Consider the following 23,677-nt stretch of genomic DNA (forward strand, 5'->3'; position numbering starts at 1 on the left):
TCTGCCTGCCTTGGCCTCCCAAAGTGCTGGGATTACAGTTTTAAGCCACCATGCCCGACCAGTTTCTGGGAATTTTGATGCAGACATCTTTAGGACCCAAATTCTGCCTACCACAAAGGGTAATGGAGAATGTGGAGAAATTTGAAGTCCCTTTCTCTTAGAGATCACCTACATTTTGCTGAAGATTGCTTACATTTTAAAATAGTATTCCAGGTTTTGTATAATAAAAATGATACATGCTGAGTGAAAAAATTCAAACAAAACAGAAAAATCAAAAGAAAAATGCACAGATCACCCAAGAGCCGGCCTCCCAGATATAATCATTGTTGACATTTTGGTGAACTTTTCAGATACTTTTCTATGTATCTCCATATGTATATAGATATAAAAAAAAGTGTAAGTATTCCTCTGAGACCAGAGCTAAGAGTGAGAGAAAATTTGAAGTGGAGGGAGAAACACTGAGAAAGTTCATGGTGGGTGCTGTCACTCACGTTCACATTCATGTAGGTGTGAAGGCATCTGCTGAGAGGGAGGCAGAGGTTTATGGAGGAGGGGAGGGGGTTGCAACAGCTGCTGTGGTGAAACCGACAGGGAATCAACCAGGGATAAATAGGGATGGCCCAGCTGATGGCCTGAATTTGTGGTGCATATAAACAGCCTGCTTATGTGATTGTCTCCAGCAATCCTCCACAGCTCTGGAAAGGGGGTGGAGAACAGATGGTTGGTAAAATCAGGGTTGAAGACTGGCAAAGCTAATCTAGTAAAAGGTCTAGACTGGGCCCAGGGGATCGTAGGTACAAGTGAAAGCATTGTTTCCTTTTTAAAGAATGTCTTACATTTTTAAATCATAAATTACCATATTTTCTGAATTACGTTAACGCTTTAGCAACCAATTTTCAGGAAGAGAAAGAAACCCTACATTAGGTGTTCACATTGAAAGTAAGAAACATACCAAACTGAGAAACACTAAGATGAGGGTAGTGGGGTACGTCTTAGAATCAAGACAATTTGTTTTTAAAGATTCCAATGTGTGGATCTTAATTGGATCCCCATTCAGAGAAATGATATAAAAAATTGGAGACAACTGAAAATTTGAACACTTAATAGTTGATGAAATAAAAAAATTATTATTTAAGATATGATGATGAGAATACTAATTTCATAGTCATGATTAAAAGGTTATTACTTTTCAGAGAAACATGCCAAAATATTTATATATGAAATTACATATTCTACGGACAGGGGTGAGGGAGGGAGGGAAGCTTCCATTAACTGACATGGAGAACAGTATAATTGAAGCTGGTTGATGGAGACATGGATTCCTTTTAATATTTTCTGTCTACTTTTGTATAGCTTTTAAAATTTTCATAACAAAAATTTTTTTAAATGAGATTAGGGCTAGATGCAGTGGCTCATGCCTCCCAGCACTTTGGGAGGCTGAGGCAGAAGGATTGCTTGAGCCCAGGAGTTTGGACCAGCCTGGGAAACATAGTGAGACCCCCATCTCTATAAAAAATCAAAAATCAGCTGCTCGTGGTGGTGCTCACCTGTGGTCCCAGCTACTCAGGAGGCTGAGGCGGGAGTATCACTTGAGCCCCAGAGGTTAGGCTGCAGTGAGCTGTGGTTGTGCTGCTGTAATCCAGCCTGGGTGACAGAGTGAGATCCTGTCTCAAAAAATAATAATAATTAAAAAAACATTAAAATGAGATTGTTCAAAGCTCCTTATGAGCACTTGATAGTGTAGGAGATGTGCCCTGGGCGAGGAGGTATCTACTGGAGGGCAGTGAACCAGGACGGCTGGGGGCCATTCCCTACTGGAGGTGGCTGGAGTGACAGACAATGGAAGACTGAGTTTTCCTATGATCATGCTGAGAAACTCAAATGGCATTGAGGGAAAATGGCCCTGGGGAAAGGGGAGATGGCAGGTGCAGCCCAACTGACAAGTGTTGTGGTGCTGAGAAGGTCTTGGTCACCCCTCCAGAGACCTGGCTCTGAATGTGCACAACTTCCCAACCAATTCTCTTATGTTAGTCTCAGGTAACACCAACCCTCCCACCAAACCCAAACCCAGTTTCTGCAGAAACAATGAGAAGGAGGATTAACATGATCAGAGCCTTGGGTTTGTTCTAAGGAACAAGTCTCCAATAATCTCAGAGTTCCTGGGGAACAAGGACATGGCTTTCTATGTCAAGGGTCAGCAAACTTTTCTGTGGAGGATGGTTAAGTCTTTTAGGCTCTGCAAGCCACGGACAGTCTCTCAGCTACTCAACTCCCTAGTTGTGTCGTGAAAGCAGCCATAGATGTACCATATGTGAATGAATGGGTGTGGCTGTGTTCCAATAACACTTTATCCACAAAAACAGGTGGTGGGCCAGATTTGGCCCATGAGCTACGGTTTGTTGATTCCCTGTTTCAGGTGGACACCAATAACCTTCCCAAACCATGGTCTCGTGTAAAAGCAAAAAAACCAACATAATTAGAAGTAAGTAGTAGGTGGGAAAGATGGAAGGAGAGAAAAGTTTATGGTTACATCAGAAATTCAGGAACTTGATATGTGACAGTCTTCAGTGATGAACCATTCTAAGATGTGACCTTTCTGTTGGGTGACTGACCCAGAGGGAAGGTGTAGGGGTCATTGGAAACATGTGGACCCAAAGTCATGGTATTACGGGGGTCATCAGCATAGATAATGAAGTAGCTGAGAACACTGGGAGGAGACAGCTGAAGAAGATGACAGTGAGTCAAATCCCAAAGTTGCCAAAGGAAGTGTAGGAATGTTCTAGAAGTCAAAGAAGTGGCAGTGTAGTGTGGTGGTTAGGAGCTTGGAAGCACTAGAATCACACCTCTGCATTCTAAACCCAGCTCTACCACTTCCAGCTGTGTGACTTTGGGCAAAGATGACTTAATCCTTCCAAGCCTCAGTTTTTCCATCTGAAAAATGGCCTTTCATCTGAACGAAGTTCCCCACCTAAGAGGAATCCTAGTGCCTGCTATTATTATATTTCATTATTGGTACATATACCAAGCAGGTATGTTCCAGCTAAAGGGAATTATTTATTTAGCTAATACTTTTTTTTTTTTTTTGAGACAGGATCTTACCCTGTTGCTCGGACTGGAGTGCAGTGATGTGATCTTGGCTCACTGCAACCTCTGCCTCCTGGGCTCAAGCCAGCCTCCCAAGTAGCTGGGATTACAGGTGTGCACCACCATGCCCGGCTAATTTTTTGTAGATTTCACCACATTGCCCAGACTGGTCTGGAACTCCTGAGCTCAAGTAATCCACCCTCCTTGGCCTTCCAAAGTGCTGGGATTACAGGCATGAGCCACCGCGCCCAGCCAGCTAATAATTATTGAATGCTTAAATATGCTCTAAAATTATGGGGCAGCTATATTCATAAGTGGGCTGGCTACCATTTATGAAACACCTACTATGTGCCGTGGAAACATGACACGTGGAAACAGACAAACATGGTTCCCATTTTCATGGACAGACATACTGTGTGTAGTTGGATTGAAGTGTGTGTGTACTTAATTTATGCTAATTCAATGATATGCTTTTGGGAAGAAGAGAGAAAGACAGAGAAGGGAAGAAAGGGAAAGGGATAAGAATTTTTAAGGCCAGGCACGGTGTCTTACGCCTTGCCTGTAATACCAGCACTTTGGGAGGCCAAGGCAAGTGGAGCACGAGGTCAGGAGTTTGAGACCAGCCTGGCCAACATGGTGAAACCCCATCTCTACTAAAGATACAAAACATTAGCCAAGCGTGGTGATGCATGCCTGTAATCCCAGCTACTCGGGAGGCTGAGGGAGGAGACACACTTGAACCCGGGAGGCGGAGATTGCAGTGAGCTGAGATTGCGCCACTGTACTGCAGCCTGGGCGACAGGGTGAGACTCCATATCAAAAAAAAAAAAAGAAGACTTTTTAAAATGCAAGCAATTCTTGCCACTTTACTCTAGAGGTGACGCATAAAATAGACACATGACTCCACTCTTTCCTCAGTTGTTTTCAATTTTGGGTACCCCTCATAACAGAAGCAGCTCATAAGGCAACTACTTCCTTCTGTCTGTCTGTCTTCGTATTTATATATTTAACTACCTACCTACCAAACATTTACATAGTGTTTACTTGGGTATTATTCTGGGCACTTTACAAATATTACCTAATTTAACTTACATCGCAACCCTACAAAGCAGAAAATCATAGTATCCCTGTTGTATTAGGCTAGGCTAGGCTAGGTTGCAGTTATAAACAATACCAAAATACCAGTGGCTTAACCCAATAACAGCTTATTTCTTGCTCACAAAAAGACTGTTGTAGGTTGGACAGCCCTCTTACCTCTGAGGTCACTGACGGAAAGGAAGAAAAGAATGTAGGAGGTCCCTCAGCTCTTAACCTTCTTAGTCTAGAAGATCCTTAATCTTCCCACCTCTCTTTACAGAGCATGGCTTCAAGCCAGTTGCAGGGGAGGCAGGGATACCTAAAGGAACATGTGGATATTGGTGAACACTAGCTGTTCTGGGCACAGGCTTTTTTTTTTTGAGAAGGAGTCTATCTCTGTCATCCAGGCTAGAGTGCAGTGGCACGATCTAGGCTCACTGCAATCTCTGCCTCCCCATTTCAAGCAATTCTCTTGCCTCAGCCTCCCAAGTAGCTGGGCTATAGGCACCCACCACCATGCCCGACTAATTTTTGTATTTTTAGTAGAGATGGGGTTTCACTATGTTAGCCACACTGGTCTTGAACTCCTGACCTCAGGTGTTCCACCTGCCTCGGCCTCCCAAAGTGCTGGGATTACAGGCATGAGCCACTGCACCTGGCCCACAGGCATATTTCTAAGAAAGAACTGAGGCAGAGAGAAATTAAGTCTTTGCCCAGGATCTCAAGCCAGTGCATAGTGGAGGCAGGATTTGAACATAGGCAACCTGGCTGCAGAGTCTATGCACTGTTAAGAGTGTGGCTAATTACTCTGCTCTACTTCCCCTTCTGTCACCTGGTCCTTAAAGTGATCAGTACTGAGACTGGGAGAAACCTGGCTGTGTGAGACAGCTTGAAAGATGCCATGTCCCGGGCACGGTGGCCATGCCTAGAATCCCAGCACTTTGGGAGGCCAAGATGGGCAGATTACCTGAGATCAAGACTTTGAGACCATCCTGGCCAACATGGTGAAACTCCGTCTCTACTAAAAATACAACAAAATTACCCAGGTGTTGTGGTGCAATCCTGTAATACGCCAGCTACTCGGGAGGCTGAGGCAGGAGAATCGCTGGAACCTGAGAAGCGGAGGTTGCAGTGAGCTGAGATGGTGCCACTGCACTCCAGCCTGGGTGATAGAGCAAGCCTCCATCTCAAAAACAAACAAACAGACAAACAAAAAACATCTGCCACATACTCTAATTGAAGGGTGATGAGGGTGTTTTTGTCCTTACCTTTTAACAGGGGTAGATGATGTCATATCTCCCGTTGGCTTTAGTGCTGTTTATTAATCCAGCACCATCCTCTTTTGTAGTATGTCGTCGTGACTCAACCAGCCAATCAGAGGCAATGAAATTATTTTCTAGCACATTAAGAAGAGAAAAAGTTTAAATTTCTATTTTGGCCAAAAAGAATGGCCCTGAGAATTGGTCAGATTCATTTGCAAAAATAAATAACTAAATGAGCATGAAGAGCAAAAGTGCACCACTGCCTTTCTGGTCTCATGTCCCAGAAGGGAAGGCTCATGAAAGACATCATTAAAACTGAGACCTTCAATGAAACAAAGATTGTGTTTTTGAAAAGAAAAGGTTGCTTTGGGTGAAATGTCTTTTCAGCTAAGTTTTATCCTTGAAACAAAAAAAAGGTGGGGGGCTGGGGGAACCTATGATATGTTCATATTGATGAAAGGTATCTTGTGACCAAAAACGGAGGTGAAAACAAAAGTGTCACCGTGTCGTTTGAGGACAAGCTCCAGTCGCATGATGATCTATTTGTGCTGAGGCTGATAGTGGAACTGAAAATGCTCCTACCTTCGGAGTGGCACAAAAAACTGCATTTCATACTAAAGATTATAATTAAATGGTGGCATGGCAGAAAATTTGCTGTCATGCCCTCTTGATAGAAAAAAAAATCCTTTTAATTTATTTTGTCTTATAGAAGAGTAGATTTCTGTGTCAGTAATTTCGGAGGCCAGAGAGTCCCAAGAGGATAGTAAGTCATCTTTGCTTTTTATATTCACATTCATCTTCAAATAGAGGGAGGAAGGAAAGCTGTTTCCTGAATTTGGGACGTGCTGAGATGTATAAATTCTCTAGTGCCTCCCTCTTGCTGGAGGTTTGACATGTGGGTGGCCCTTTCTCAGGGGCACTCAGTACTGCTTCTGTTCTTTCTTCCTGCTGTTTCTCCATGGCTGTTTAAGAACCAGTTCAGGGCCGGGCACGGTGGCTCACGCCTGTAATACCAGCACTTTGGGAAGCCAAGACTGGCAGATGACTTGAGGTCAGGAGTTCGAGAGCAATCTGGCCAACGTGGTGAAACCCCATCTCTACTAAAAAAATGCAAAAATTAGCTGGGTGTGGTGGTGCACGCCTGTAGTCCCAGCTACTCAGGAGGCTGAGGTGGGAGAATTGCTTCAACCCAGGAGACAGAGGTTGCAGTGAGCTGAGATCACACCATTGCACTCCAGCCTGGGTGACAGTGCAGGACTCTGTCTCAAAAAAAATAAAAAAATTTAAAAAAAAGAACCAGTTCAGAGAGCCTGTGCGAAGCAGTATGGCAGGCACATCTAGACTCCAATCTTAGCCCCACCATTTAGTAAAGCGTTTTCCCTGAGTTCTATGAGCTGTTGTAGAAAATTATCGAACTTGAGGAGGGGGTTGTGGGAGCCCCCAATTTGTAGCCAAGTCAGACCAGAAGTGTGAGTAACCTGGAGACCCATTCCTTGTGACTGGCATCTGTAGTGGAGAGCATTCTTGTGGGACTAAGCCCTTATCCTGTGGGCTCCCTGTGGGCCTTCTGTGGGGTCTGCACTAACTATGGGTAGTTAGTGTCAGAGTTAAATTAAATTGTAGTGCCTGTAATCCCAGCACTTTGGGAGGCCGAGGCGGGAGGATTGCTTAGGGTCAGGAGTTTGCAACCAGCTTGGGCAACATAGTGAGACCCCCTATCTCTACAAAACATTTTTTAAATTAGCTGGGTGTGATGGCACACACTTGTAGTCCCAGCTACTCCGGAGGCCGAGGGGAGAGGATCACTTGGGCCTGGGAGATGGAGGCTGCAGCGAGCCGTTAGCATGCCACTGCACTCCTGCCTGGGCAACAGAGTGAGACCCTATCTCAAAAAAAAACAAAATAAAAAATAAATTGTAGGACGCCCAGTTGGTATCTGCAGAGAGCTGGAGAATTGCGTGGTGTGAAAAACCCACACATTTGGTGTCAGAAGTCTTGCGAGTAGAGAAACAAAGGTTTTTCCTTTTAGTGCCCTCAAGATGTCCACATCCAATTCCCAGACCTTGTAAATATATATATTCCCTTATATGGCAGAAGGGACTTTGCATATGTGATTAAGTTAAGGATCATAAGATGGGAATTAGTATATTAGTTTCCTAGGGCTACTGCAAGAAATTACCACAAAGTTGGTGCTTAAAACAACACACACAATTTTTTTTTGAGTCAGGGTCTCACTGTGTTGCCCAGGCTGGAGTGCAGTGGTGCGATCATAGCTCACTGCAGCCTCGAACTCCTGCCCTCAAGCAGTCCTCCCACTTCAGCCTCCCAAAGTGCTGGGATTACAGACGTGAGCCACCACACCCAGCATTCAGTGTACCTGTTAAAAAGATCAGTCCGGCAGCTGGATGCCGTATTGACTGAAATCAACCTAATAGTGCATACAGGGAGGTGACTACAGTGAAGAGATGATGCCCTCATGGAGAGGAGGAAGTAAAATAAATTGAATTTGGGACATGTTTTGAGGTTGGAACCAAGAAGACTTGCTGATGGATTGGATGTTGGGAGAGAGGAGTCAAGAATGCAACAGAGATTTCAGGCCTGAGCAACTGGCTGAATGGGATCCCTTTACTGAACCAGAGTAGGGGAAATAACAGTTCTCTTTTGAAAATTTAATGAGTACACTGAAAAATCACAAATTATTGGGGATAAAAATATGAAAAGTTTTTTCTTTTTTCCCACTAACCACCACACTATATTACATTGACTCCATCTGCCATCTGGATAGCAGCCCTTTAATAATTTTTGGCCAAATTCCATAACTTTCTGGTCACTCTTTTTAGATCATCTCATTTCACCATTAGGATTTATCCTTGTTTTTTTTTTTTTTAAATCACAAGTTTTTTTAAATTTTTATTTATTTATGTATTTTATTTATTTATTTTTTTTGAGATGGAGTCTCGCTCTGTCGCCCAGGCTGGAGTGCAGTGGCGCGATCTCGGCTTACTGCAAGCTTCGCCTCCCGGGTTCACACCATTCTCCTGCCTCAGCCTCCCAAGTAGCTGGGACTACAGGCACCTGCCACTATGCCTGGCTAATTTTTTGTATTTTTACTAGAGACGGGGTTTCACCGTGTTAGCCAGGATGATCTCGATCTCCTGACCTCGTGATCCACCCATCTCGGCCTCCCAAAGTGCTGGAACCTTACAGGCGTGAGCCATCGTGCCCAGCCTTATTTATTTATTTATTTATTTGAGATGGAGTCTCGCTTTGTCATCCAGCTGGAGTGCAGTGGTGTGCTCTCGGCTCACAGCAGCTTCCACCTCCTAAGTTCAAGCGATTCTCCTGCCTGAGCCTCCCAAGTAGCTGGGACTAGAGGCATGTGCCACCTTGCCTGGCTAATTTTTTTATTTTTAGTAGAGATGGGATTTCACTATGTTGGCCAGGCTGGTCTCGCACTCCTGACCTCAAGTGATCTGCCGGCCTCTGCCTCCCAAAGTGCTGAGATTACAAGCCTGATCCACTGTGCCCAGCCAAAAATTTATTATGTTTTTTATAGAGACAGTGTTGTCCTGGCTGGTCTTGAACTTCTGACCTCAAGCCATCCTCTCTCCTTGGCCTCTCTAAGTGCTGGGATTATAGGCATGAGCCACTGCACCTGGCCCATCCTGTTTATTTTTAAATCTTTAGTCTTCAGTCTTCAACTGGATATAAAACCCATCTTTCCCCAGCTCCAGCCACAACTAACTGTCTACGATTCAGGGGTCCCAGAACTTGGAAGGGGAAGGAAATTCCCTCTTTATTTTCACTAATCTCTCACTTAAATCCAGCGTCTCCTTTAAGTATGAATGCGGACAACAAACCTCAGTAGTTTCCAAAGTATCTGTGAGTTTGTCCCTGACAGCAATCACAGATATTCTCCTGTCACATTACAGTTGTTGCAGAGATCGAGAAATACCATTTATACTTGTCACACCTTTCAAATTACAGTAGTTAATTGGCCTGCTATTAGCTCTTTTTATTTACTGCATAATTTAGAAGCACATATATTACTATATCACCAGCTCTTGTTTTAATATTTTGATACCTTTATTTCAATATAATTGGTTTGCTGTAATCCTATGTATTTACTTTCATGTCGCTAAAAACATTATTGTGAGAAGGAATCCAAACCGCCAAAGTAGAAAGGGATCCGTGACACAAAAAAGGTGAAGATCCCCTGTGAGAGGTTTGAAAAGGGTGGGGAGGTAGGTGGTCTGCCCTTCTGAACATCCCCCTTGCCTGGGCCCACCCTTTAAATCCAGGAGAGGGAGACTGGGGAGTAGGTGGGTCTCCTTAAATTTTTCCTTTAGTCACACTAGAGAAAATGTGTAATCAGTTACAAAGACGTTAAATAACACCACAATCTGGGCATATTTTTAAAAAGAAATATCAAGTGTCACAGCCTTGTTTTTTTTTAAAAAATGGTTATATCTGAAACCCACATGGGGGCATGTGGTCTTGCACTTTGCTGCTTGGTGAGTTCTGCTATCTGGACACGTACGCAGCTTCAATGATGGGGTTGGTAAAATGGGACTCAGCTCTGCATGTAACTAGGAGAATGATTCAGCCTGATGCTGGAGTAATAACCGCTTGTTGATCTCCCAGGGTAGAGATTAGTGAAGGGGCCAAAGCAGCATCATATCCTGGTAACCATGATTTCTAAATATGCTTTAAGGCTACAGAGAGTAATGCTCTGTGGGTTTTGGAGCTATTCATGTGTTCACAGAAGGCTGGAATTGAAAGAATCCTATGAGATTCCATCCTAACTGCTAGTCACCATATGTCTGGGAGTACCATTCCAGATAACCTCTGTTGTACTTTTTAGAAATATTTTAAGTTTATAAGTCAAGAATGTGATGCCTCGGCAGGGCGTGGTGGCTCACGCCTGTAATCCCAGTACCTTGGGAGGCTGAGGCAGGAGGATCACTTGAGGTCAGGAGTTTGAGACCAGCCTGGCTAACATGCTGAAACCCCATCTCTACTAAAAATACAGAAATTAGCTGGGTGTGGTGGCAGGCACCTGTAATCCCAGCTACTCGGGAGGCTGAGGAAGGAGAATTACTTGAACCTGGGAGGCAGAGGATGCAGTGAGCCGAGATCTTGCCACTGCACTCCAGCCTGGGTGACAGAGTGAGACTCCGCCTAAAAAAAAGAAAAAAGAATATGATGCCTCAATATAGAGCATTTGGGAACCCAGTTAGGATGGAAAGCAAGGACTGGGTAAGGTCTCTTCTGCTGACTGTGACAAGTGGCCATTATCAAATACTAGTGTATTGCAAAACTTCATGAGGATTGATTTACAGCATGTGCCATCTTTGTAAATGGCTTTACATCTGGGTTGTGCTTTCGTGTTCCAAGAAAACAACTTAATCTCTTAGTTAATGAAAAGTGGAAGGCCGGGCATGGTGGCAGGCGCCTGTAATCTCAGCTACTCAGGAGGCTGAGGCAGGAGAATTGCTTGAACCTGGAAGGCGGAGGTTGCAGTGAGCCGAGATTGCACCATTGCCCTCCAGCCTGGGCAAGAGTGAGACTCCGTCTCAAAAAGAAAAAGAAAAGAAAAGTGGAGAGCCTGGGCACAACCTGGGCAACACAGTGAGACCTTGTCTCTACAAAAATACAAAAAAAAAAAAAAAAATTAGCTGGGAATGGTGGTGTGTACCTGTAATCTCTGCTGTTTAGGAGGCTGAGGTGGGAGGATAGCTTGAACCCAGGAATTTGAGGCGGCAGTGAGCTATGATCATGCCACTACACTGCAGCCTGGGTGACAGAGCAAGACCCTGTCAAAAAAAGAAAAGAGAAAGAAAGAAAAGTGGATAGAATTTTGATTCCAAAATTTCATTTTCAATCTCAAGCAAGCTTTCTTCCTTTCTTTATTCTGATTAAATATGATTTTTGATGACACCTCTCTAATTGTCTTTGAACTGGATGAAGAAATTGATCAAGATTAATGTCTCAGATTTTCTTATTATGTATTTTGTTAGCATGCTGTATCTTCATGTCCTGCAAATCTTTTGCTTTGCATCTGAAAAAGGGGAAAGAAGCATGTGTATGCGCACACATGTGCACATACATTTATATATACACAACACAATCAGAAAAATAAATTCTTGTTCCTTCTCAGAATTATAGCATTAATTCTTTTTTTGTATGAGATGGAGTCTCGCTGTGTTGCACAGGCTGGAGCGCAGTGGTGCAATCTCGGCTCACTGCAACTTCTGCCTCCTGGGTTCAAGCAATTCTCCTGCCTCAGCCTCCTGAGTAGCTGGGGTTACAGGTGCCTGCCACTGCGCCCAGCTAATTTTTGTGTTTTTAGTAGAGACGGGGTTTCGCCATGTTGGCCTGATCTCAAACTCCTGACCTCAGGTGATCCACCCACCTCGGCCTACCAAAGTGCTGGGATTACAGGTGGGAGCCACCGCGCCCGGCCAGCATTGATTCTTATGGTTCAAATGTATTCACATTTGAGAAAAAAAGGAGGAGGACATGACAAATGAGCATTACTAGTATAACAATTCTCCTTGGAAACATACCCAGCAGTGCTGTTGTGCCCGTCTGAACATGCAAAAACGTCTGCTTTGGGGATGTCTGATTTAAGCACTTTAAGGCCTCAGCTGCCTCCTTCTGTGCTTGACGTGTTTATCTCTCTCCTCCCTAGTTCCCTGGTGATGAGCAGTCGCCCCTTTATTTTTATTTGACCTTAAGCCAGTTGCACTGATTCCAAGAGAGAGGAAAGGGCCTGGCATAGCTTCTCTCCCTTCAAGCTGGCCCGCTGAAATGATTGATAATTCCCAGGACTACTCTTCGAAGAGTAAGTCCTTGGCCTGATTTACCATGGCTTTCTCATACTTATTCTTGGTTTGGGAACTAGACAGCGCCCCGTTATCTAGCTGTGAAAGCAGGGATGTCACTAAAGGTGGCCTCTTACTGCTGCTTAAAGGCCTATTAGAAATCTCATTTTGCTTTTTGGAGATGTTGTTGTGATGCAAAGCGGTTCAGGGTTTCGTTACTGGTGAAAGCGCTTTGTTTGGGCTCACCCGTTGTGTTCTGGTATTTGCAGTTCTGTTTTCCTGCTGCTGTTCCAAAACAGGAATACTGTTACTTTGAGGATTTCATGACATCAGTTGTGAAAAATATACTTAAAGCAGGAAAATTGCTGCTGAACAGAAAGGCACTATCAAATCTCCCCTCCAACACAAGTGACAAACTCTACTCTGTTTAGCCTTCCTGACATAGGATTCCCTGCGGAGGTTCAGATAAATGAATATCTGCCAAGTTATTACTGTAAAGTTCAGCAAAGAGGGCGTTTTCTATGATTCTGCACCCTCCCTGCCCCCATTTTTTTTTCTTCGAAGCAAATGATTGTGTTTTCTTCTCCTTAACACTCAGCAGCTGCTAGACCCTGACTTCCATGCTACTGACCTTGTGAGCTGGCCCCATCTTCTCTCTGGGCCACTGTTTCCTGGGCAGTTTGCATTCTCAGCTGGAAATGCTCAATGACCTTGAACACAGAGTCCCTTTACCCCTCTATGCCTCAGTTGTTTCAACTCTAAACAAAGGATAACAACTCATTCTTCATGTTGTGTGGATTTAACAAATTCACGTGTAGAAAATGCTTAACACACAGCTGGGCACAGAGGCAACTACTCACTCCACAAGTATTTGTTGAGTGTGCCTACTATGTGCCAGACATTGTCCTAAGTGCTGGAGATACCAAGAGGAGCAAACACAGGACCAGCGTCTACTCTTGTGGAGCTTTCAGACCAGTAGAAGATTCGAGCATTAATTAGATAATTACAAGGGCTTCTATCTCCAAATTGGGCCAAGGACCAGGAAGGAAAATTACACAGAAGCTTCCTGGGGCCCTGATATAATCAAAGGACATTTTTCAATTACATTTTTTTTCTTTTTGAGATGGAGTCTTGCTCTGTTGCCCAGGCTGGAGTGCAGTGGCACGATCTTGGCTCACTGCAACCTCTGCCTCACAGGTTCAAATGATTGTCCTGCCTCACCCTCCCACGTAGCTGGGATTACAGGCACACACCACCACGGCCCGCTAAGTTTTGTACTTTTGGTAGAGATGGGGTTTCACCATGTTGGCCAGGCTGGTCTTGAACTCCTGACCTCAGGTGATCCACCCGCCTCAGCCTTCCAAATTGCTGGGATTACAGGCCCATGAGCCACGGCACCCCGCCTCAATAACATTTGAATGGAGATCAGAAGCAGTAATAAGACGAACCAGGAAAAAGACGTGTCAGGCCTTGCACCAGCCCCAAGGTGCATTTGAGCAAATTAGGAAAAGGTATCCTCACCTTAGGGCAGATGTGGCCACACACCCAGGAGCAGAGCATGTGCTGGGTTTTAGCACCCTCTGGCCGATCTGCTGGGTGCCCTTGAGCAGAGAACAACCAGGACCTCTGTACAGGGTGCCCCTGGCTAGGGGTATACTGGAGGCAGAGGAAAGCACCTTAGCAAAGGCCCTGAGGTGGGAGAAGCAGACATATTTGAGGAGCTGCCAAGTGCCAGTGAGGCAGGAGAATAGGGTCTGGAGGCAGGGAACCTAAGGCTGTCTCACGCTGACATCATGGAACTAAATTGAAAGGAAAACCCTAACTTTCCACGCCTAAGTAACAAAAGGACCAGAGGCTCCTCCCTTTTCAACTTCCAAAATTTCCTGTGCAGCAGATGAGAAATTGGCTGTCCGCAACCAATCAGACTGATTGCCGGCCCAGTCTTTGTTTGCATAGAAGTATAACTTTATAACTTCACTTCAGCCTCTGGTTGGCTGCTTTCTACAACCAATCAGACTGATTGCTGGCTACCACTTACTTCATTTACATGAAGTGAGCATGAAGTGGCCAATGGGAAACTGCTAGCGGTTATTTGGACCCAAGAAGATTCTGTGTTCGGGCTCTTGAGCCGCTGCTTGGGTCCGCTCCCACACTGTGGAGTGTACTTTTGTACTTTCGTTTTCAATAAATCCCTGCTTTCGTTCTTTTGTTGCTTCATTCTTTCTTTGCTTTGCTGGGCATTTTGTACAATTCTTTGTTCAAAATGCCAAGAACCTGGACAACTTGCAGTCAGGACCCTCTACCAGTGACACCCGCAGGGCCCGAGCATGAGGAGCAAGGCCGCTGGGAGGGGATCCAGAAAGTTCTCAGTGAATATCAGCCAGTGAGAAGGCATTAGAGCATCATTCCCATGAATTCACTGCCAACACACCAAGGTCTCCTTATAAACACCAAGGTCTCGCTAGAAGCTGTTGAATTTTAACTAGTGAAGGGAAATTACTTCAGGGATGTGATTTGTTGGTGTCACACAACTGAGATATAGAGAATCAGGACAGTGGATGAGGAGAGACATTTAATGTGGAAAACAGGGAGCCCGGGCTGGGCGGGTGGCTCATGCCTGTAATTCCAGTGCTTTGGGAGGCCGAGGTGGGAGGATTGCTTGTGGCCAAGAGTTGGAGACCATATAGTGAGACCCTGTCTCTACAATTTTAAGAAAATTTACTTAAAAAATGTAAAAGAGGCTGTGCATGGTGGCTCATGCCTGTAATCCGAGCACTTTGGGAAGCAGAGGTAGTCAGATCACCTGAGGTCAAGAGTTCGAGACCAACCTGGCCAACACACTGAAACCCCATCTCTACTAAAAAATACAAAAATTGGCCGGGCATTGTGGCATGCTTCTGTAGTCCCACTACTCAGGGGTCTGAGGCAGGAGGATCGCTTGAACCCAGGAGGCAGAGGTTGCAGTGAGCCGAGATTATGCCACTGTACTCTAGCCTGGGGGACAGAGTGAGACTTCATTGAAAGAAAGAGAGATAGAAAGAAGGGAAAGAATGGAAAGAAAGGAAAGAAAAAAGAAGAAATGGAAGAATCACCAAGAAAGAAAGAAAGAGAGAGAGAAAGAAGGGAGGGAGGGAGGGGAAGGGAAGGAAGGAAGGAAAGAGAGAAAGAAAAGGGGAGGGGAGGGGAAGGGAAGGGAAGAAAGGAAAGAAAAAGGAAGAAATGGAAGAATCACCTTTACTTGGTCTCTTAGAAAGGACCTGTCCAGCCAGAAAACCAGAGCCTGGCAACAGCACTGCACTCAACTGCTGATAACTTCTGTGTTCTTTGTGGCTTTGATTTCTTTGGTTCTGGAAGAATTCAAAAGAGCATTCATTCATTCAGACAAACAGACTATATCAAGCTTTTCTTTTTCTTTTTTTAAGTCAGAGTTTTTGGAGGGAAATTAAACCCTTGGATCCTGGAGAATCATGCACTGTTGCCAGTTAGCTTTGCAGTCTGTGGCAGGCCGGGCATCTGCATGTGTTTGCCCAGTTGAGGCCTGATGTGTCAGCACCCTATGGTAAGGGATGCTTGGGCTTTGGGATTGTACGGATCTGGGCCCAGATCCTCACTAGGCACCTACAAGCTGTGTGACCTTGGGCAGGTTAGTCAACCTGTCTGTGCTATGAGTTACTTGTAAGCTCTAGCTGTTATTTGGGAGAGTTTTGAGGCCAGGGCACTTGGGAGTCCCTTACTTGCAAAGTCATTTCTGGGGATGCTATACTGGGAGCAGCCTCCATGTGATCCACATCCTTTGAGGGTTTCTTTCTTTTATATCTGAACAGTCTTGGCCTTTGTTTTTCAGAGGTAGCTATGCTTTACTTTGGGGGAAACATAAAGAACCTGAATTAAGACAGATTTGTAAGACCTTGTCATCGGTTAGTGCCTCTGTTAAACTTTTAGGGGAAAAAAAGAGTATGTAGTCTTGATTTTTTAATGTGCTATCTTTGATTTTTAAAAAAAATCCCATGATATGAAAAATCCCACAAGAGCAGACACTATCAACTGATCCAGCACTTGAGATATTTTGTTTCTTATTAAGATGAAGCAGTGAAACCAACCCAATCATCCCATAGTTTTTGTTGTTGTTGTTGTTGTTGTTGTTTTCAGATAAACATAGAAATTGACCCTTCTGGTCTTAAAGCTTGAAACTTAATTTATCTGAGTTCCTTCCTCAGGGAAGGACCCCCAGGCCTCTCAAAAAAAGAAAGGATCAAATAACTGAAACTTCATCAGATCACCACATCTAGACAATAAGATGCCAGAGCCCTCATTCATCATGATTGCTTCCTTGCTCCTCCCTAGTTCTTGTTTTCTTACACATTGTCACATTTCTTCCCTGCTGTATAAATCCCTAGTTTTTGTCTGTCTGGGAGGTGGATTTGAGACTGATCCCATCTCCTCCTGGCTGCAGCATTCGATTAAGATTAGAGCCTTCTTCCCGGGTAATACTCATCAGTTCAGTAATTGGCATTCTGTGTGGTGAGCAGCAAGACCTACACCAAACCCTTGATGTTTCTGTAACAACAGCAGAACTTAAAAATGTGCTTGAATTTAAACTACATTAACCTGGAATGCACACTAATCAGAGATAAATTCCAGTATTCCTTTCAGGAAAGAGATGAACTGCAGTCCTTAATTTCAATGGAAAGTTGGAGAAAGAGCTCTTTATTATGTCTCAGTCATACTGCAGTACATAAAGGCGGCTGCTCCTCTGTCTCTTGCATTGTATCCAAATAGTCTCCTGTCAGTAATATGTATGTTGCACCTTCAGGACTAAAATGCAAGTATAGCAGCCTGAGTCCTTCAAAAGAAGAACAGGCTAACAATGATTTAAGATTATGCTGTTTTTTTAAAAAATCCTTCCCAGATTTTAAAATAATAAATGCTAACTCAAGCATACACTTTTCTATCTAAAATGACACTGTTGCCTGCTAAGAAAGGGGATGGATGAAGCACTTAAATCAGAGAGGTCATTATGTTGTCAAAGGCAATGCCAAGGCTGAAGGACTGGATTCTCATGGGCATATGACCGTTTTATTGCTTTTCAGCCCAAGGCCGCCAATCCCACTCTCCCTCCTGCTGACAGAAGAGGAAGCAGCCCTCTACATTCAATCCTTCTGGAGAGCCTATGTGGTAAGAATCATATGCAACTGTGGTATTTGATTTAATGGGGAACTTTTGTGAGGTGGAGGGTCCAGGGGAAACCTTAGATGAGTTAGGAACAGGATATTATAGCTAACATCCAGACCTCAGAAATAGGATTCTCTGTAAAATGGGTCTTAAAGAGTGATTTAGAATTTTTACCGAAACTGGCTGGGCATAGTAGCTCATGGCTGTAATCCCAGAACTTTGCAGGGGCCAAGGTGGGGGGATCACTTGAGCCCAGGAGTTCAAGACCAGCCTGGGCAACATGACGAAACCTTATATCTGCCAAAAAAAAAAAAAGAAAAAGAAAAAAAAAAATACAAAACTTAGCCCGTGTGGCGCACATCTGTAGTCTAGCTGCTGTTGGGAGGTGGAGGTGGGAGGATGGCTTGAGCCCAGGATGCAGAGGTTGCAGTAAGTGGAGACTGTGCCACTGCACTCCAGCCTGGGAGACAGAGAGATACCCTGTCTCCAAAAAAAAAAAAAACACCAAGACTTTTTACCAAAACTTATTTTGCAGTTATTAAAAGTACTCTCTTAACCTTTTAAAGTTGGGTTGACTGGCCTGTATTTATATATACAGAGAAAACTACACTGTCATTTTAGAAAAAAAAAAAACTAGAAAATTCAGGTAAGTCGGATAAAATAAATAAAAATTTTTGAGTCACTGATAACTCCATCACCAAAAGATAATTATTGTTAACATTTTGGTATAAAACTACAAACTTTAAAAATCTGAATTCACATAGTGACATATAAATACTTAACATAGAAAATAGCCTCTGCCTTTATAACTTGTCTTTTTTAACCATTTTTCTATTTGAGACTTTGAGGTTATTTATAATATTTTTTATTATTGTAATAAATGCTGCAGTAGACACCTTTGTGTGGTCATTTTTGCGCATTTGTCTGCTCATTTATATAGGAGAATCCTAGAAGTGGAATTTCTAGATGAAAAGGTAAGCTTTTTTTAAAGCTCCGGATCCTGGCTGGGCAAGATGACTCATGCCTATAATCCCAGCACTTTGGAGGGACAAGGTAGGAAGATCTCTTGAGGCAGGAGTTAGAGACCAGCCTGGGAAACATAGTGAGACCCTGTCTCTGCAAAAAAATACAAAAATGAGCCAGGTGCAGTGGTGGGCATCTGTAGTCCCAGCTAATTGGGAGGCTGAGGCAGGAGGATCACTTGAGCCAAAGAGGTCAAGGCTGCAGTGAGATATGATTGTGCCACTATACTCCAACCTGGGTGACAACTGGGTGACAAAGCAAGACCCTGTCTCAAAAAAAAAAAAAAAAAAAAACCTCCTGATAATATTGTGATGTGTAAGAAGTTCTCACCAAATACATATGAGAGTAGCGTGTGTAAATCATTCCAAAAAGTATACAACCTCTCCAATTATTTGGCAATTAGTGTATCAATGTTAACAAGCTGCCATGAAGCTCCCATTCTAGGTAGCAAGATGACTTACCCCAAATCTGAGCATCAGATATCATGGAATGAGCTTACATTTAACATCAGCAATGGCAAACACTGCCAGAGGGAAAGGTCCCAGTGGATCTCCATAGAGGCCAAAGCTCTTCATACTCCATACACAGCTGGTGTAGGAAAAAGAGACTCTGATAAACACACCAGCAAAAAGCTATCAATTAAGAAGCTGGATTAATCCTAACAAGCTACAATTAATCAACAAATATTTGCTACATGCCCATTAATGGAACTGTCCCTGAACACAAGAGCTTACTGTATGCGTCAATATTGTCCAGTTATTCCATTCCTTTTGTGCATGGTACATTCCAGAAACCATAGGCTAAAGGGAAGTGTGAAAGTTAAATAACATATTTGCACATTAAAGGAGCAGTCTATGCCCAAAGAGTTAAAACAAACAAACAAACAAAAAAAACACCCTGTTACAGAAACCCCTATTATTCCCTGTGATTTAGACATAGTTTTTTACAATGTAGGTTTTCAGTATTTCATACATATTTTATAAATGTGGTCTTTTTTCTTCATTGAACACCAGAAGGTTAGCTTACATCCAGGGATGTCTAACCAAGGCAAAATATTCCTGGCATTCAGATACTACTTGAATTCCATCTTTGATTTGTGAGACTTATACTTGTTACACTAGAATCACCAATTTTACTTTTCTATTTTTATGAAATGTTAAGAGCAGACTGTGAGTGGTGGCTCACACCTGTAATCGCAGCACTTTGGGAGGCCAAGGCAGGCAGATCACTTGAGGTCAGGAGTTTGAAACCAGCCTGGCCAACATGGCAAAACCCTGTATCTACTAAAAATACAAAAACTAGCTGGGCATGGTGGCACATGCCTGTGATCCCAGCTATTTGGGAGGCTGAGGCACGAGAATCGCTTGAACCCACGAGGTGGAGGTTGCAGTCAGCCGAGATTGTGCCACTGCATTCCAGCCTTGGTGACAGAGTGAGACTCTGTCTCAATAAAGAAAAGGTAAGAGCAAAGTGCAATAAAATAGTCATTTTCAAGCCCGTCCTTGAAACAGGTGTGTGCTGTTTATTTCAAATGAAATCATACCCAGAAGCCCAGTATGTAACCAGTATGTAACAGTAAAAGGGGAACTGTTCATCCCTGATTCTCCCATGGTAAGATTCCACCCACCCTCTTCCTTCCACACGCAAGGAGCTTTGGGATTCATTCTTAGTGATATGGATACAGCATGAAAAGCAGTCTGTAAGACAGCTGAATTCCACTTATCATACCAACAAACGCTGCTATATAAAAAGATGTCAAAGTGGCTTGAAATTTAACTGTGGCTATAGCACCATCATCACACAATAGCTATAAATGTGTTTATAGCTAAAAAGATGTTTAGGGGGGTATCAGTGTGTACTGTATGAAAGTTCAGGCTGTTCAAATCTAAACACCTCCCTTGCTAAAATCATAACCAGAGGGGGCTACAAAAGGGGGAACAATTTTGAGCCATCACTAGAAGGAAAAGATGTCTGATGTATGGATGACCTTAGAAGGCACCACAGAAAAGAGGGACTTCCTGAGTTTTAAAGAGGAGGTAGGCACTGGTATGTCAGCTGGGACCAAGAGGGTATTCTGGGGAGAGGAAACAGCATACATACATTGTCAAAAGAAAAACTTCAGACAAATTTAACAGAAGTTATTTGAGCAAAGAACAATTCATGAATTAGGCAGCACTCAGAACCACGAGAGAGGTTCAGAGAGCTCTACCCAGCAACCTAGGCAGGCCTTATTTATAGACAGAAAGTGGAAATGACATCCAGAAACAGCTTGATTGGTTACAGCTAGGCATTGCCTAATATGGACGTGGTCTCATCAGTTGGCAGCCTGCAATTGACTGAAACTTGTCTACTGTGATTGGCTGAGACTCAGCTACTTGTTACAAGAATGTACTCGTAGATTGCAGTTCATGATCCATGGAGGCAGGTTTAGGCCAAATGTAATTTGACACTATTATGCCATTTTTTGTTAAAGCATATTGTATATTTTGAACACATGCACACACACACACGGATAGGAAATTAGCTAAAAGGAAACAGCAATCTGACAACAGCGAGTACCTTGGGGCAGTTGGGAAAGAACTAGGAAGACTCTAGCCTTATGTATACTGAACACCTTTTTTTTTTTGAGACGGAGTTTTGCTGTTGTTGCCCATGCTGCTGGAGTGCAGTGGCATGATCTCAGCTAACTGCAATCTCCACCTCCCGGGTTCAAGCGATTCTCCTGCCTCAGCCTACCGAGTAGGTGGGATTACAGGCGCCCGCCACCACACCCAGCTAATTTTTGTGTTTTTTGTAGAGATGGGGGATTTCACCATGTTGGCCAAGCTGGTCTTGAACTCCTGACCTCAGGTGATCCACCTGCCTCGGCTTCCCAAAGTGCTGGGATTACAGGCATGAGCCACTGCACCCGGCCACACTGAACACATTTTTTTACAAAGAGAATGTAGTATGATTTTGTTTAATTAAAAATGAACTTAAACCAGAGATCATCTCAATGGATATAGAAAACGCATTTGTTAAAAATGTTTTCATGACAAAAACACTTAACAAACTGGGAATAGAAGGGGATTTCCTCAACCTGATAAAGTTATGAAAACCACAAAGCTAACATCACATTTAATGGTGAAAGACTGGATATTTTCCCCCAATATTAGGAACAAGAGGAGGATGTCCTCTCTTGCCACTTCAATTTAACATAGTACTGGTGGTTCTAGCCAGGAAAATTAGGCAAGAAAAAGAAATAAAAGCATTTGGATTGGAAACAAAAAAGTAAATATATTTCCAGTCATAGATGACATGATCTTATATATAGAAAATTGTAAAGATTCACTAAAAACAACCTATTAGAACTAATAAACAACGTTGCAGGATACAAGATCAGTATACAAAAAGCAACTGAATTTCTATGCACTTAGCAATGAACAATCTGAAAATGAAATTAAGAAAATAATTCCATTTGCAATGGCATCTAAAAGAATAAAATATTAGGAATAAATTTAACAGAAGTGCAAGGTTTGCACGCTGAAAACTGCAAAACATTGAAAGATATTAAAGAAAATCTAATCAAATGGAAAGACATCCTGTGTTCATTGACTGGAAGACTTGATATTGTTAAGCTAACAGTACTCCCCACATTGATCTATAGATTCAACACAATGCCTATCGAAATCTCAGCTGGGTCTTTTTTTTGTGAAATTAACAAGCCAGTCCTAAAATTTGTATGAAATGCAAAGGGACCCAAAACAGCCAAAACAATCTTGAAAAAGAAGAACCAGGTTGGAGGACTCACCTTTCCCTATTTCAGAACTTACTACAAAGTGCAATAATCAAAACTAAGTAGTACTAACATAAGGATAAATGTGTATATAAATGGAATAGAATTGAGAGTCCAGAAATAAACTCTTACATTTATGGTCCACTGACTTCCAACAAGGGCGCCAAGACCATTTAATGGGGGAAAGAATAGTCCTTTGAACAAATGATGCTGGAACAACTGGATATGCACATGCGAAAGAATGAAGTTAGACCCTTACTTCATACCTTATACAAAAAATTAACTCAAAATTAATTAAATATCTAAATGAAAGTGTGAAAACTATAAAAATATTAAAAGAAAGCATGGATGTAAATTTTCATGACCTTATATTAAGCAATAGTTTATATAACAAAAAGCAAAAGTAACAAATGGAATAAAATAGGTAACTTGGACTTCATCAAATTAAAAACACATTTTGTGCTTCATGAAGTGAGTGATACAAGAACCTACAGAACAGGAAAAAATATTTGCAAGTTCAGGCATTCGATAAAGGTCCCATATTTATAATATATAAAGAACTCTCACAACCCAACAGTAAAAGTACAAATGATCCAGTTAGAAAATTGGCAAAGGACTGAGTAGACATCTCTCCAAAGAATATATACAAATGGCCAATAAACATGAAAAGATGCTCAGCATCACTAGTCATAAGGAAATATAATCAAAACCACAATGAGATATCACTTCATATCCACTAGCATGGCTATAATCAAAAAGACAGTAACACAATAACAGGTGTTGGTGAAAATATAGAGAACTTGGAACCTTCATGCACTGCTGATGAGAATGTAAAATGGTGCAGCCACTTTGGAAAAGAGTTTGGCGGTTCCTCAAAGAGTTAAACATAGAGTATCCACTTTATATCCAGCAGCTTCACTCTTAGGTATATGTTTATGATAACTAAAAAACATCTGTCCACACAAACACTTGTGCATGAATGTTCATAGAAGCATTATTCATAGTAGCCAAAAAATGGAAACAGCTCAAATGCCCATCAACTGATGAAAGGAGAAAAAAAAATGTGGTACATTCATATATAAAAAGAAAATACTGTTACATGCTACAAAACGGATGAATCCTTAAAACATTATGCTAAGTAAAAGGAGGCCGGGCACAGTGGCTCATGCCTGTAATCCCAGCACTTTGGTAGGCCGATGCGGGCGGATCACCTGAGGTCAGGAGTTCAAGACCAGCCTGGCCAACATGGTGAAACCCCATCACTACTAAAAAAATGCAAAAATTAGCCAGGCATGGTGGTGGGTGCCTGTAATTCCAGCTACTCAGGAGGCTGAGACAGGAGAATTGCTTAAACTCAGGAGGTGGAGATTGCAGTGAGCCGAGATCGCGTCATTGCACTCCAGCCTGGGCGACAGAGTGTAACTCCGACTCAAAAAATAAAATAAAAAAAATAAAAA

The 23,677-nt window shown here is 42.9% G+C and overlaps 1 protein-coding gene across 3 annotated transcripts in view; it reads left to right on the plus strand.

Annotated features, from left to right (window-relative positions):
• Nucleotides 1-23,677, plus strand: part of IQCK (IQ motif containing K) — a 139,750-nt gene that overhangs the window by 53,406 nt on the left and 62,667 nt on the right. For all 3 annotated transcript variants that reach the window (XM_054454213.2, XM_054454212.2, XM_063655232.1), the window contains one exon: nt 17,341-17,425. In XM_054454213.2, the coding sequence (XP_054310188.1) occupies nt 17,341-17,425 (85 nt within the window). The remainder of the gene's footprint in view (nt 1-17,340; nt 17,426-23,677) is intronic.

The sequence above is a fragment of the Pongo pygmaeus genome, chromosome 18 (assembly GCF_028885625.2).
Source record: "Pongo pygmaeus isolate AG05252 chromosome 18, NHGRI_mPonPyg2-v2.0_pri, whole genome shotgun sequence".
In the NCBI taxonomy this organism is placed as follows: Eukaryota; Metazoa; Chordata; class Mammalia; order Primates; family Hominidae; genus Pongo; species Pongo pygmaeus.